This window comes from Macaca thibetana, chromosome 9 (assembly GCF_024542745.1).
Source record: "Macaca thibetana thibetana isolate TM-01 chromosome 9, ASM2454274v1, whole genome shotgun sequence".
NCBI lineage: Eukaryota > Metazoa > Chordata > Mammalia > Primates > Cercopithecidae > Macaca > Macaca thibetana.
The window spans coordinates 13,358,943-13,375,458 of record NC_065586.1 but is presented as its reverse complement, the minus strand read 5'-3'; the positions used below and the strand labels follow the sequence as shown (position 1 = coordinate 13,375,458).

The following is a 16,516-nucleotide window of genomic DNA, read 5'->3' as shown; positions in this document are numbered from 1 at the left end:
TCATGCCTTTGACTATCTCCTGCTTCTCCCTGAATCCTGTTCTCTCCTGCCACACCACTGCTCCCTCAGCCTGCACACCACACCCACGTCCCTGTCCCTCAGCCCTCCTGTCTCCCCTCTTCTTCCACCCTCCCCTCTGGGCCAGGTGTCCTGAGAGTGACCACCCTCCCCGGCCCTCGCTGACCTTCAGAGGGCACCAAGCCACCCCTTCTGTCCCTCTTCTGCACTGCAGCCTGCTGGTCCCTCCTTTTTATTAGGACCACTCACCGGCCTTCCCACCACTCTCCCCATCCCTCCTGCCTGTCCAGCCACGCTTGGGCCCCTTCCTGTGCTCTTCTGCCTCCACCTTCTCTTTGGCAGCCTGGCATTCCCCCGGGCTCCCAACCCAGCCTGTGCCCTTTCCACTGTCCATGTTCTCTCTGGCGGACGTTCTCTCTCTCTCACTGTTTTGTCTGTTTGTTTTTGAGTCAGAGTCTTGCTCTGTCACCCAGGCTAGAGTACAGTGGTGCGATCTCGGCTCACTGCAACCTCTGTCTGTCAGGTTCAAGCGATTCTCCAACTCTGCCTTCTGAGTAGCTGGGACTGCAGGCACGTGCCACCATTCCCAGCCAGTGTTTTTATTTTTAGTAAAGATGGGGTTTCACCATGTTGGCCAGGCTGGTCTCGAACTCCTAACCTCAAGTGATCCACCCACCTTGGCCTCCCAGAGTACTGGGATTACAGGCATGAGCCACCATGCCCGGCCTCTCTCACTGTTTTAACCACCACATGTATGTCTGTGCCTCTTAAACCAGTGTGTTCAGCTTGGCCTCTTCTCTGAACTGTCTAAATTTCTCTGTCTAAATACACTTGGCCTCCTCGTCTGCAGGTTCCACATCCACAGATTCAACCAGTTACAGATTGAAAATATTCAGGAAAAAAAAAAAATTCAATGCAACAATTAAAAATCATGCAAATAGGCTGGGTGCCCCTCCACTGCTGTTGTATGCTCCAGTGTCTCAGGGCACAGTTGCACAAGTTGCTTAAGGTCTCACTCGATTGTCCAGGCTGGAGTGTAATGGTGTGATCATAGCTCACTGCAGCCTCGAACTCCTAGACTCAAGTGATCCTCCTGCCTCAGCCTCCTGAGTAGCTGGAACCACAGGCTTGCACCACCACTCCCGGATTATTGATTGATTGATTGATTGATTGATTGATTGATTGAGACAGGGTCTCACTGTGTTGCCCAGGCTGGTCTCAAACTCCTGGCCTCAAGCAACCCTCCCGCCTTAGCCTCCTAAAGTGTTGAAATTACAGGCATGACCCACCATGCCTGGCCTATATCAGGGACCTGAACATCTGCAGACTCTGGGATCTGCTGGGGGTCCTGGAACCAGGACTGTCTCTGCCATCTCCACATGGGTGCTCCACAAACACCCCAAACTCAGCATGCTCCAAACCAAGCCTGTGATGTCCTTGCAGCTCACACACGTTGCCTTTCTTCTCTTTTTACCGCATCATGTGATGAACCAAACAATGGCAGTTCTCTGAGAGGCCCTAGATGCGTCTCTAACTCAGGCTTTCGCAGTAGCTTCCTGAAGGGGAACTCCCTGCTTCGCTCTGGGCTCCCTGAAATGTGTCAACCATGCTATTGACATTGATCTCGTCCTGCACAATTGGATTGTCGCCATGTAGTTGACAGTAGAGATCACATATAGCTGCTTTTCTCTTTCAAATTATTTCCTTAGGATAAATTTCCAGGAGTAAGATTACCAGTCCAAAGGCACAACAGTTTTATGTCTCCCATTAAATACTACTGATTTCTCCAAAGGGTTTTCCCTGTTTGCACTAACAGTAATGTTTGAATGTGCCAGTTTTATCAGTATCGAGTATTAGCTTTCTAACGTTGTTTTTCTAATTTTAGTAGGTATAAAGTGTGTTTTGCAGTTCTTTGGTTTACATATTAATTGAACATTTTTCCTAATATTTTTTGTTAAATATTTTTTGCCCATTTCTCTATGGGGACTTCCGAGGTTACTCGTTTATGTAAATGAGCTCTTTATCTGACGGTAGATCGTGAACCTTTTCGGTCACATTTAGTACAACTAGCTTTTCTCATTCTGATGAAATGCCTTATTTTTCATTCAATAGAAATTTTACCTTTTTCCGTAGCTGAATCTGTCAATATTTTCTTTTTGTCTTTTTTTTTAAGAGAAACCTTTCAAAATATCGAAATTACCAATATTTTAAATACCAAGGAGGCAATGGGATGTCATGGCCTACCAGATCTTGACCTTACGAAGGACAGGTTGAAAAGATGAGTTTCAAAGTGCTCAGGAGTGAGTGTGAGGCGGAAACGTCAACCCCAGCGCCACGTGTGCGGCCACACACTGTGCACAGCCCTCCCACCATCACTGTCCCGCCTGCCTTGTGTCCTGCCTTGGGGTTCTTCTTAGTTCCCTTTGTGCTTAATCGGGTAGTTCTTTCCTGGGCGCTCATGTGATGTGCAAGGGGTTGACTTGAAGTAGAACTGGAACTTTCATCACGACACCAACTGCATTATTATTTGAGTACTGACTGAGTTGGTAGAAATCACCAGGAGAGAGACCATCTTTTCGTGTTAATTTTGCATTCAATTTTGAATTGACAACAAAAAACTGAACTCTTTTAATATATTTGCAAAACCTTGCCATAAGGTCAGTAGACCCTTAGGGAGCATTTTCTTCTCTGCCTATAAGATACATACAGATGGATGTGGAGCCAGTAGGAAGAGCAGCTTCCATGCAGACTACTTAGTGAGTATCGCCAGTTTCATTTTGAAGCACAGTGCACTGGACCTAGCCAGGACCTGTCAATCTCCATCTCTGCCAAAGAAATATAATCCAGATACTGAAGATACAGAACTGACGTCCTTTAGAAATACACTTTTTTTTAGACCAGGCGCAGTGGCTCATGCCTGTAATCCCAGCACTTTGGGAGGCCAAGGCAGGCGGATCACCTGAGGTCAGAAGTTTGAGACCAGCCTGACCAACATGGAGAAACCGCGTCTCTACTAAAAATACAAAATTAGCTGGGCCTGGTGGCACATGCCTATAATCCCAGCTACTAGGGAGGCTGAGGCAGGAGAATTGCTTGAACCTGGGAGGCGGAGGTTGCGGTGAGCTGAGATCGTGCCATTGCACTCCAGCCTGGGCAACAAGAGTGAAACTCTGCCTCAAAAAAAAAAAAAAAAAAAAAAAAAAGAAATACACTTTTTTTCCTTTGTAGAATATGTATCTGTTTCAGATCTGCATACGTTACTTAAGGTATTCAACAAGATTTTACATTTTCTTTCAGTCTTCACAGAAAAGTATTGTACAGCTCACCATGTGGATAAGCTTCCTGGCCCAAGAGACTGGGTACAGATTCTACAGGATCAAATTAAACTGGCCAGAAGAAGGTTAAAAAGAGGCTCAGGTATGACTAAGGTGCAGAAAAAATAACTGGAGAAGCACTTAGGAATTCTTAGACTTTATAAAGTACAATACTTGCCTCTAGGTTATTTCAGCGTCTTGTCTTTTGAAGGAGAGACTGTGTATAATCTGCTGTGATTTGCTCTCTTAAAGTCTTATTAGAGTGAATTTTGAAACTTACCTTCGGACTAAATAGTAAAAATTATGTCAGGCCACTTGCTTTGAAGAGTACAAGTGAAAAAGACTGCTAATCTCATTTGTGGTCTAATGCTCTTATATATGAAAACTGGGTCTCTTTGATGGTTTGCTTCTGTTTACCTGTTGATTTTTATTTGTTTGGATCTGCATGACTTTATGAAAGTACAAGTTGCTTAAGGTTAAAAAAAAGAAGAAAAAAAAAAACTCTTCTACCAGCAACACCACATCAAGTAAAAGGGATTTTGAGTGGGGGATGTGTGTGCACACGCATGCATGCATGGGTTGTGTGTGTGGGTTTTAAATTCTGGGCTTGGAGATTCTGGGATTATTCCTCCAGGAAAAGTGAGCACCAGGAGAATTACACCTGTTCAGATTTGGTCATTGAAGTCTCTGCTTCCCCAAGGTGACGGTGGGGGCCAATTTCCTAGTGAAGAATCCCTGGGTAGTCAGCTTTCTCCCATCAAATAAGAGTAACTGTCTTTAGGAGGCCACACATCTCTAGATAAGATTTTTTAATTTCATATATGTTAGTGTAGCCATTATGGAAAGCAGTATGGAGGTTCCAGAAAAACTAAAAATAGTTGGGAGGCTGAGGCAGGAGGATTGCTTGAGCCCAGGAGTTCCAGACCAGCCTGGGCAACATCTCCAGATGTTTTGTGGAGACCCTAGCTACACACACACACACACACACACACACACACACACACACACACACACAAAAACAAACCTTAAAAATTAGCCAGGCAAGATGGCACGCACCTGTTGTCCATCTTGGAGGCTAAGATAGGAGGATCACTTGAGCCCAGGAGTTTGAGGCTGCAGTGAGCTGTGATTGGCCACTGCACTGCAGTCTGGGTGACAGAGCGAGACCCTGTTTCTTTAAAAAAAAAAAAAAAAAAAAAAAGTGGGGAAATTCTGTAGAAGGCTTCTCTCAGGGACCCAGAAAGGCCTTGCTGGCAGTGGATCATGTGACTAAGAAACACAGTTTAAATGGCGTTCTGGTGCCTTCCCTATGCTGCACATTTTAGACATAAACACACCTTCTTTTCCTTCTATCGTCAGATGCTGAGACCGATTATTATGAGCTCTGGTCTCTCTTCCCTTCCCTTGTCCCACCAGCAAGCAGACACGCAGCCAGTAGAGATGTGCCGCCACATCCCTCTTCTCTTTCCCACAAGCAGACTGGACAGGGAACACATCCCCTAACCATGCCTCATTTCTGTTGATAATTCATATCACAAACGCCCATTTTCCCCCCAGGTTTGCCCACTTCTACAGGATGAGGCCCAAGCCACATCCTGCTCCCCACCCCTCCCCTCCTCGAGGAGCCTCCACTCACTTGCCCGTTCCTGCCCCTTAGGCATCAGAATATTTGATGTCGGACATTGTAACTTTTGACCACTGGCTTAGATGATCTGCCCAGATACTTATGATTGGCTCCCTTGGCCCTTCTCTTCTGCGTTCCTAGCAGGTTCTACTAGCAACTGAGAAGTAGAAAGTGGCTGTAAGATAAAACCAACCCTGACAAGCAGACCCAAATGATAGCACAGCAGCAATGACCTGCCAAATGCAGTTTTGTCTTCCCATTTTGTCAAATCCTGTTCCACATCATTCTCCTCTAGGGCACAGAAGTGGGGCTCCAGCAAATCGAAACTAGAGCCACTTGTATTTCCTTCCATGATGCCAGTAGGAACTGAGGGGTCTGGATCAATAATATTACCCGCTCTCACGCTTTTTGTCTTGATAATTTTCAGTCTAAATGATAATACAAACAGTGTCGCATAGAGATTGCACAACTTCAACCTTATTTATCATATCTGGCTCCATTCCTGGAATGAGGTAGAGACTCTGACTCCACAAGCTAATTGGCTACCGCTGAAGGAAGCCTGCACTGCCTCTAGAAAAAAAAGAAATGCCCCACACAGATTTGAAAGGCCGTTATGCAAATCCAGATAGAAATTCATTTGGGGCTGTCGTCACATGAGATAATTTTTATTCTGTAACTCCAGTGATTCCTTTCCTGGTGTGCATTTTTATCATTTTCATTACATGATTTTCTCAGAGCTGAAATCACAATATATCGTGTTAGATCTCAGAGTAAAGATGCCACTGCTGTTAAATGTTTATTGGACTTGCTCAATGTTTTCCAAATTTACCAACTTGATTGTCACCGGGGAAGAAAGAGTGTGAGCTTGTTGTTGCAGATAGATGTTATAATTAAATTTGAGTAACACAACAGTGTCTTCATCCTTGACTCTCAGCCCCTATTCATGCAACTAGCATGTTCTGATTTATATATAATCATCTATATATTTTTTGGTTATATGTGTTCTGTTCTTACTAAAGCACATAATTGCATAGGCCTGTTTTTCAAAGGGAGGATAGCCGAATTACAAAAGGAAGATCAGTTTATACCCAGAACTGACCTTGTTATAACTAAATGAAAAGCAATTATAGATGTAAAGAAAGTTGCTAAAATATAAAATGAACTAGAACTAGAAGATTTAAGAAATTAGCTCATAATGATGCTTATGGTATGTTTGGACTATTAATAGCAAAGAGATGAATAGCCCAGACATTAACCTGCTTCATGTCCTGGGCATTGTTACTTACTAGCTGTGTTACCTGGAGTGAGCTTCCTAACCTCTGTCTCACTTTCCTCGTTTGTTCAGATGGGCAGAACAACAGACCCACCTTGTAGAGTTTCCCACGGGTTCACTGACACATTGCATGTCAGGTGCCCAGTGAGCATTTAATAAATGCTGGAGATTATCATCGTTATTATTATTGAAGGATTTTTAAAATCCTAGGCAATGAGAGAACTACCATGAAGACCATCTGTCTATTCCAACTCACTCAAACCAATTAGAAGAAAATAATGTCTTCTAAATATAAACATAACATATGTTCGTTATTTTTCATATGTAAAATAATTTCTAAAAGCCATAGAACAAAATTGAAAATACCTAAAGCCTTTCATCCAGAGGGAAACACAGTTCACATTTAGCATGTGCTGTCTTTTTTCTCTAAACCTGTTTCCAGAATTTTAATCAGACCATGTATCCCATGGTTTGACTGAATATTTTTATGTTATTAAATATTCATCTACAACATCATTTTAGTGGTTGCTAGTCTTCCCCAACCTAGATTGGTCTTGCATATCTCGTCCCTTCTCAGTGATTGCTGTTTGTGGTGGATCTAGCAGGTCAGCAGACAAGGCGTCTTTCACTAATGCCAGTGAGTGTTCATCTGAGGACAAGATGCTGGAGGATGAAGGAGATGGGGGAGCCTTACAATGTTTCTAGCCATAGCTAAGCCCTGATTATGTTTAAAGCAACAATAAAAACAAGTACATAGTACTAGTTTAGGCTTCTACCGACTCAGTGTTACAGCGTGGTGCCAAGGCTGACCTCATTCAACAGCCTCACAAGGGCTGCCCACACACATTATGCAGTCAGCAGGGGCCTTCCTATGGGGACCACAGGCCCTGGGCCACGGAGGGCACCACCAAAACTATCCCAGGGGCCATAATGTGATGTTTTCCCATCCCCACGTGTTACGGGAAACTAACAAACCCATCCCTTACCAAGAGACATATGAGCACCTTTTTTTTTGCATTTAACAGAAGGTTTTTTGTGACTGAAGGATCTACCTTTGGAAAACTCCCAAGGAGATGGATACATTTATCAGAGACGAGCAAAGGTTTGCATTTTAAAACGTAGCAATGGAGAATCTTCTGAAGCAACGCCTATACCTTCTTCATGACCACGTTGGTGCCAGAGTTAGATTGGCAGCTCTAGGATCTGCATCAGTCATCTCCAAAGAAAGGTTCATTCTCAGGATTTCCTAAGCTGCCCCCCAAGAGTAGTTCTGGCGATGCCAAGTGCAATTCTGCAGCAGGAATTCACTGACACGTTCCCCTGATGACCCTATTTCAACAATTCACCCCCCATGCTGGTTCGATATTTAAGCCTCTGTAAATAAGTGAAAATAAACAGAAATCATCAGTGATCAATAGAATGAGGCTGGTAAGATTTTTAAAATTTTTAATACGGGAAAGTTGGTTTTAGATCACTATCATCAAAAAATACTCAAATGACGATATTAACATCTGTAATATGAACCAATGATAGCTGAAAAGGGAAAAGAATGGTGAAAACTTATGCATACTCGAGTTTTTAAGATTACATCACTGTTTTCAGTAGAATGGATGTGCTCCCTGAAACTAATGAGATTTGTGTTTTATATTTGTAACCAGCAGAGATCACGGACAGTGATGAAAGACTGGATGGCATTTCTCTACCACCAACAGGTAAATAAAATGCATTTACATTTTCATCACCCCCTGGAAATACAGCCCACAAAAACATCTGCATTGAGAATGATTGTGACATTAGACATGCAGACACTTGAGCAAACTGTTTCTGCAGGGGATCCAGGCCCTGGTCATTGGAGCTGCTCAAGGCCCCGCGCTCAGCGATGTTTTTCACATTGAATAGAAAACCATTTTTCTCATACTCTTATTTTCATAAGCATCTCAGAAGAGCAAATCCTAAGAACTAAGTATCACAACATTTTGCCTCCCCAAACCTTTGGACATTACAAACTATTTTTAACATGAAATGAATTTCACTTTAAAACGGGAACCACTAATTTTGTGTGATCAAATTCATGGTTAGGCTGTCCTCTCCCACCTCCTCCAAAAGGCCTTGGAGCCTTGAGCAATCAGTCAGTCAGTGGACACCCAATGAACACTGTGTTTTAACTGAGCGATTTGAACAAGCCCAGCCATCCGGCGTGAGTGGCACGTTCCTAACGCCAGGAGCAGATCAGCTGAAGGCCCCCTTCCATGGAAGCATTTGCTGCACACTGTTGTGTTGAGCCATAGACATAATTCTAACTTCATATTATTTGACTCTCAAGTAATGCTTCTGACCCTGGCTTCCTACCTGTGTATAGGTTCATATCTGAGAGCCAGAGGGGCGGGTGTCTGATCAATGAGCCTTGTGGAAAACAATTTATCCCCTCCATTGGTCACAGGACTCTACTGACTGCCCTCCAAAGGATACCTGAAGATTCTCTGCCCACAAAACCCAGGCACACCCAAAAACCCCCTTACTGAAAAAGCTCAACCGAATGTTTTTTCCTCTAGATTTGGGGTGGTCTGTGTTCATTAAATTCAGCAAACATTAGTGGAGTCTCTAGGCTGTGTAGGAACTAGACTAGGCCATGTATTCATTGACAGCACGTATCCCAAAATGGCAAGGAAAGCCACGTTCACAGGTGTAGGATGGGTCTGTGCTAGTGAACTTCAGAGCTTCAGAGCAACAGGAAAATTGAGCGGTGTAAGTGACACATTGCTTTCTCTGCCACTGAATAGCTAAGCACCAGATCCATGGACAGATAAATGAAATGAGCTACATAGTGCAAAAAGACCTGCCTACATCAAGTTCTTCCCATGTAGAGTCATTATATAAAAGGGATTTCTCTTATTTGGCTGTGTTTTCACATTTGTGAATTAAGAGAATTGAAAGACGTGATCTCTGTTGTTCCTTCCCAATTTGTCATTCTCTGACTATCAGGGCACTCTTATCAGCCTCATTCTTATCACCCGGGCCAGTCCCAGCAGATCCATGAAATCCTAATCATAATAGACCTAGCCTTCAAAAGGCCCTTCAGGGTAGCACCATGCCTTTCTAGCTGTGCTTCCCAAGTGCCCTCCCACCCAGGGCATCTCCACTGCCTGTCCTCCTGCGTCATGTGACACAGTGAGCTTTTATTATTTGAAAACCACTCCCCTTGAAGTTTATATTCACCTCCAAGTGGTGAGTATGGAATGCCTTTGTATTTTCCTATCTGAAGTTGGAGATACCTTTCCAGTGAGAAAACTGAGCCCACAGGGTGCTAGGAGAGTCTCATGGAACTGAAAAAAATGTCAAGGAATCTGAGAATGAGAAGGAACTTGAGAGATCCTCTAGTCCAATCCCTTCTTTTTATCCAGTCCTTTTATTTTACAGGAAAAAAAGCCTGAGGCCCAGAAACATTAAGTGGCTTTCCCACAGCCTCACAGCTGGTTGACGGCCTGGTGGGAACCCAGGTCCCTCGACTCCCAGCCATGATACTGTATAGCTTTCTCACACCTAAGCCAAAGCCAGCTTTCCTCTGCATGTTTCCTAAAGATCCTAAGAGATGATGGATGTGCTAATCCCTTTAGGAGTCCTCTTCACTGTCTCAGTCTTCACAATTACAATGTTCGTCGTCCGTCAGCCCGGTTCACTGCAGCTGAAACTCATTCCTTCCAGTCTATTCTCAAACTTTACCCAAGGCTCTGAGGTCATAATGAAGAAAATAGTATCACACACCTGCAGGTCTTTTCACTAAACTGTTGATAGATATTTGATACAAATCGCTAAGCAGCATGATAAATAAAAACGTTTATCATTTAGAAAAGAGGCCGGGCGCGGTGGCTCACGCCTGTAATCCCAGCACTTTGGAAGGCCGAGGTGGGTGGATCACGAGGTCAGGAGATCGAGACCCTCCTAACTAACACGGTGGAACCCCGTCTCTACTAAAAAATATACAAAAAATTAGCCAGGCGAGGTGGCGGGAGCCTGTGGTCCCAGCTACTCTGGAGGTTGAGGCAGGAGAATGGCGTGAACCCGGGAGGTGGAACGTGCAGTGAGCTGAGATCACGCCACTGCACTCCAGCCTGGGTGACAGAGCGAGACTCCGTCTCAAAAAATAAAAATAAAAATAAAGAGGAAAAGAAGTATCAGATTGGTGCTCAAATTTTGCAGTAATAACATTAAGTAATGTTGATATTCACCTTGATAGCATGTCTCTTGATTGCCTCCAGAGTAAAATCCCATTCTGGTTGGCTTCTTTGAATGCAGTGCTGCTCCTAACAGCCCTCCTCACATGTGCGCTTTAAGAACTCCACCTTTCTTGCACATGTGGTTTCATCCTTGAACTTGAGCCTCACTGGTCAAAACCACAGGATCGACCAACGGCTCTGATACAGACTCTCACGATCCCATTTATCTGAGCTAGCAACCATGAGTTCTTTTTAAAGATTCAGCAATGCTTTTATTACTTTTTTAAGGTCTTTTTTCTTCCTTCCAAACTTGTGTGTTTGGGGCAAGGGCAGGGAAAGGGGTGTAAATCCTTAAGTGTTTCTATGAACCAGAAGTGACTAGGGTAGGGTTACAGGCAGGTCAAATGACATTTGTTTGGATGCATTACATTTAAGCAACCTTCTATTCATCAGGTTTTAACAGAAATGGATTCACCCTCTATAATGCATCCATTTTATTTTCCCTTAACCCTATTCACTAATCCTTTTTGAGCAACTACCAAGAATCAGCCCTGTGTTGGATGCTGGTATAAAATGCCCTCAGACTAGTGTGAGAGGCAGAAGGAATTACATAAATGCTACAGCGCAGAAGTGTGGAGAGGGCCTGGGGCTCAAGAAAAGCCACCCAGGAGCTGGGGACAGTTTGCATTAAAAAAAAAAAAAAAGTATAGAGAAAGTGAAATCAAAACAGTGCTTTCTAAAATTTAAAATGGAGCTTCCAAATTTGAAATGGGGATGTTCATCTAGACTTAGCAATTGTCATAAATTGGCATTTTACATACTTTTCTTTTAAATAAACAAAAGTGTAAGGAAGAACATTTCAATTGCTTTTACCACCCACAGACAACCATTATTAGATGATTTTTCTCAAATGGTTCTCCATTTTATTTATCTATACGGTGGAGATCAAACATGTAAAATTTTGTTTCCTACTATGTTTTTTTTTTTAATTTTTACCTAACAAGCATTTTCCCACTGTATGGCAAATCTTCATATGCATTCTTTTAATAGCTGCATGATATTCTGTTTTGCAGGTAAATTATCTTTTGGGCCATTTTCTATGACTGGTCAATGTGTGGATATACTCTAATGGTAATACACATTCATGGCCTTTCTCATAAAAAATCATTACAAATTTCAGATTTCTACAATTGCTCATGGAGGACAACTAAAGCCTTGGCTAAAAACTTAGCAACTTAACTGTGAAACACAGACACCTCCCCAGTAAATTCTTTACTCGTCCGGAACACCCACCTCCAGCCATGTCACAGAAACATGTACAACTCTTCCTTAAAGAAGTGGCTCTCCGCCTTCATTTTCTTGTCTCTGTTGTAGGTAATATATTTGACACCAGGAGAGAAAACACGGAGGATACAGAACCAGGTTTCACTGCCTAGACTTTGATTTTAGTGACATTGTTCAGTGGCATATGTAACTTCCGTTTGAATTTCCACAAAGATCCACGTAGCATTTCAGGTGCCTGCAAAGTGTGGGTGTTCTGTGAAGTTTACCTGTCATGTTTGAATAGTTTCATATACTTTCTTTGTAATGTGTGATAACCAAGCCTCCAATCTGGTATAAGATTTTTAAAATCACTTTTAGGGTTGATTTGTTACCCTTTAAAAGTCCAGCATTTGATTCAGTTAGTTCATTGTCCATTATAAAGAAGTGGTTCTCTCTTCCCTGTTTTCATTCAAAACCTCAGTGTGAATATAGAGCTGTGAAACGTATTTATTTTAATGTAAACTGCTTAGATGCAACTATAAAGGAGCATGGCTCTTTCCAGTGCTGAGAGAGCAGTTGTGAAGGCCAAAATTAATTAGACCTTCATCGTCTTAGAAGATGAAAAAGCTGTTTTGGGAGACAGGATAGCTCTGACCTATTAGATGAAATCATTCATGACATCGGTACCCCCCAAATAGCCATTTGTAACTGAGTAAGTGCCAATGACCTATGAGTTCTTAGGAAAGAAAAACCTTTCACCTAAGTTGCGTCAACACAATGACAAAATAACTAATTAAAAGGTGAGAAAATCAATCATTTATCTACATGATACCTAACAGCCATTTTAACAGATGGTCTTAACTGAGAGGTACAGGGTTTTGGCACCATGTGGCAACTGGCTAAAAATGTACTTAATATTATATCGTTTATCTGGTTCCTAGTATAGTTGCCCTCTGCTTTATATAAAACTAATATATGAAAATCTAGATTTATTTTAAAAAGATATATTGCCATGAAGGTATTTGTTTTATAGAAATATTTACCTCCAGATTTCTTTCTCTAATAAGATGGTGAATTTAAAACACTATGTTATTTAGAAACACTGCATCTACACTTCATTTATTGTATAAAGCAAATTGCATTGAATCTTTGCCACTTGATCCAAAGGCCAAAAATTGGCATGAAACCAATTTTGACTACAGATGACCAAACTCGGGGTTCACACCTGTCCACCAGCAGTTCCAATGCCTTCCCCTAGCCCTGGATTTAGCAAAGCACAGAATGTTAAGAGCTAAAAGTTACTGTAGAGGCTATTCAGTCCCACCCCTCATTCTGCCGGTGAGGAAACTGAGGATGAATGAGGGTAAGCGGTTGCCCAGAGCCTGTTAACCCCTCTGTGGCCAGGGCCCTGCCTAGAACCCAAATTTCCTGACTACCCTGTCCAAGGTACTCCTGTCACATCACACTGAAACACTAAACCTAGAGATAGGAGGGGGGCTCTGGGAAAAATCCCTGTTCCACCAAAGACCAGCCAGTCATCAAAGATGAGAGAAGGCATCCCTGCACTGTGACAAAAAGCTGGCTTTAAGTGTGGCTTGTGGAGTCAGTCTAACTACTAGACAAGTTACATCTCGTATATGTGTGGTTTCTTTTTCTTTTTTTGCGGAGCTACAAGGAAGGTCTGGAGAAATTATTTCCATCATACCTTTTCGTTAGCCTTTTTCCACTTCTGGCCCGTAAGTAATCCCTTTCCTGAAAACAGCCCCTTTGTTTTATCAAGTGGTCTGATGTACTGCGAACTGCGGCTCTTGTGTTCTTTGCACCATGGGTTTTAAAATCTGTCCTGTGCCTCCCACAACGAACTATTACCCAAGGGAAGGGAAAAGATTAATTAGTGACCTTTCGCTCTGTTAGGATGAGTATGTTGCTGGTAAAGGCAGAAACGCTAACTTCCAAATGTGGTCTGTTAGAGATTCGCTGGGAGCCTTCGGAAGCACTGCCTTCCAAGGGAGGGCCACGGCTTGGAGTATTCAGCACTTGAGGATGGGTGGGGCTTGTTCAACCCAAAGATATGTGCAATGAATGGATCCACACATTGGAAATACGTATCAAAACTGCAACAGTAAAATCATATTTTGTAAATTAAAATTGTGTTTACTTACTGTGACTACTGTTCAGACTTTATTCAGAAATCCTTTTTATAGGCTTTCTTAGCAAAAAAAAAAAAAATCCATATCTATGGATAACATCTCAATCTTCTGTATATATGTTTTATTAATATGTAAATATTTAGATTTTTTTAAATTACTATGTTCTTTAAAAAAGAATTCAATGCAAGCCTGGTTGTGAAAATGGTGTATAACATTGTCTTGTGATATCAGTTCCCAAGATGCTCTTTATGTCTGATCTGGAAGAATACAATAAATTACTTTAATTGAGCATGCGTGCTGATCTTGCCTGTGTGCCGGTCTTCCTGTGTTTATGAAGAGAAGTCAGTGCTGTTCATTAATTAAAAGGTATTATTAATACTCTGATGATCTCCCACAGAAGTTATATCTCCTGATGAAGTTAATTTTAAAAAATAAAGAAATCACCTAGATTGCTGCCAGAGTGAAAGCCTTCAGACGCTGGAAAGGCAGTGTCTGGCTGTTAGATCAATGGCTACAGCAAGTCCCACAGAAGCACTTGAGCGTTAAGTACTGAGATGCTTGAAGCCTAATTTTAAATGAATTAGGTAGCTTTATAATCTTCACTTAAAAGGTTAAGCCCTGCTTCTATGGAAACAACACATCACACGGACAAATCAATCTCCTCCGATGCAGAGCGGCTGCAGCTGCAGAATCGTTCGTTTCCCCTCTTTGAACACAGGGGGGCGCCACTCCTCGCCGGGCACCTACCCCCGCCGCCTCCCGCGGGCGTGCTCCGCCCCCTGCTCTGAGCGGGCCTCACCCGCGGGCTGGAATCCAGCTCCATCAGAGGTTCAATTCAGAGTCTTGACTCTGGGTGCCTGCTTTTAGAGGGGCCTGGGACAGCTGTGAGGAGAGGCGGGCGAGTAGAGGCAGGAGCTGCTGCCTAGGAAGGCACGCGCACCTGGGCAGGGAGCCTCAGGGAGAGCTGTTGCAAAAACATGTGGACTCCAGCCCCTGCGTCTTGCAGGCGTCCACGCTGCTCTGAAGCTGGAGTCAGGCTCCAGTCCTCGCCTCCGCCCTGATGCCCCCAGCTTCCTGGGGTCCCTTGTGTCAGGCCCCCACATCATATCTTTTGGCCCAAGGCCTCTGGGATGCCCTTGATCCCACAGGGCTGGCAGGGATGAGTGCTTTGTAGGTATCCTGGCAGAACAGCCCGAAGACCTCTCTAACCCAATGGCCAGGGGACCCCATTTCGCCACAGGAGGCTCCCCTGGAAGACGCTTGCACACCTGCCTCAGTTGTCACCGCTCCTATCCTCCACCCCCCAAACCCCCCTCCCCAAGGATCTGAGGACACAGCTGGCTCATTTCCCAGCAGCACCCGAGTTCAGCTGCACCATTTTACTGAACACCAACTGGGCAGACACTGTGGGTGTTTAGGGCAACCGGTTTGGGGATAAAAGAGAAAAGAGGGCGAGAGGGGAGGCAGGGGCACGTCCTGGCACTAAACTGTGCCAGGCTTGCACCATCCCGAGGGGCTGGGACGACGTGGGCAGCCGCGGAGCATCTGAAGGGAAAGGTCTTGATGGGAGTCCTGTCTTAGGTCGATCCGCCTGGCTGAAGCAGGGAGCATTCGCAGGAGGGGGCGGGCCGAAGACACGGGATCCCATGAACCCACAAAGTCACGCCTGAGAAAGAATCAGCCCAGAGGAGGGAGAATGTGACAAAGCTGACACCAGGTTTCTGGCTGGGGAACCAGGGTGGGTGTCACTAAGATAAGGAACACAAGGTGTGACGATTTGGAGGAGACAGGTGAGTTACTCCATTCATTCATTCATTCATTCATTCCACTGGTACTTGTGGTGGGCTCTGCACTGTTCTGCCGGGTGGGAGTGCAGCGGTGACCCAAAGTCCCTAGTCTTGCAGAACTCGCCTCAGACAATGTCACAAGAAAACGGACAGATGGCGGAACCCTGAGAGGAGCAGCACCTTGTGCTCCTGAACAATCTTACCAGAGAGAGAGCTGAAACAGGAGCTTTCTCCCAAACCAGCCAGGATTTCAAGCACCATTCATTCCTCATAACTCAGGTCTCAGCTACACTTCATCATCCTAGAAGGATTCGCAACTTTCCCAAGCCAGGCTCAATCAAGTCACGGTCTCTGACCCTTCACGTCGCTTGCCTCTTGCTGAAATTATCTTGCTTATTTCTGTGTGTGTTTATCACCCATCTTTCCACTGGAATCTAAGCCTTGTGATGTCAGGCTGTTAAGATTTCAGGCCCTGGTGAAAACATGTTCAGGATGCCCTCTCTCCTCTTTGCCCAGCAAGAGCGGACTGGTTAAAGTTGGACCTGAGGTTTCCATGAACACGCAACCGAGTCGTTCTGACTACAGTGAGTCCTGGCCTCCCAGTGCTGCCAGTTACCCGAAGTGACTCCCCTTCTCCCAACAGCCCAAACCCAGAGCCTTTATCCCAGAACCCAAGATTGAGGGGAAGGTCAGGCCTGCTGGACAGTGGCCGTATCATGGGATGGATCAGGAGCCTTTTACAGCGCTCTCCTTTCCCCTATATCCCATGTCTTAGATCACGTGGACATGCCTTTTCCCCTAATACCGCCCCTTCACCGCTCTTCATAATTGTAGAAATTGTGTCAATAGATCGACCAAAGAGATGCACATTGT

General features: G+C 44.1%; 3 protein-coding genes across 18 annotated transcripts in view; 2 read left to right on the top strand and 1 right to left on the bottom strand.

Annotated features, from left to right (window-relative positions):
• Nucleotides 1-14,144, top strand: part of BEND7 (BEN domain containing 7) — an 89,160-nt gene extending 75,016 nt beyond the window's left edge. For 7 of the 16 annotated variants that reach the window (XM_050803224.1, XM_050803236.1, XM_050803232.1 and 4 more), the window contains 3 exons: nt 3,316-3,435; nt 7,888-7,941; nt 11,818-14,144. In XM_050803224.1, the coding sequence (XP_050659181.1) occupies nt 3,316-3,435; nt 7,888-7,941; nt 11,818-11,879 (236 nt within the window). In that variant the 3' untranslated portion in view covers nt 11,880-14,144. The other 9 variants (XM_050803227.1, XM_050803233.1, XM_050803242.1 and 6 more) reach the window with 8 other exon arrangements.
• The window catches only part of PRPF18 (pre-mRNA processing factor 18), a 387,690-nt gene that overhangs the window by 179,663 nt on the left and 191,511 nt on the right, over nt 1-16,516 (bottom strand). The window lies entirely within an intron of this gene.
• Nucleotides 1-16,516, top strand: part of PHYH (phytanoyl-CoA 2-hydroxylase) — a 1,057,918-nt gene that overhangs the window by 885,277 nt on the left and 156,125 nt on the right. The window lies entirely within an intron of this gene.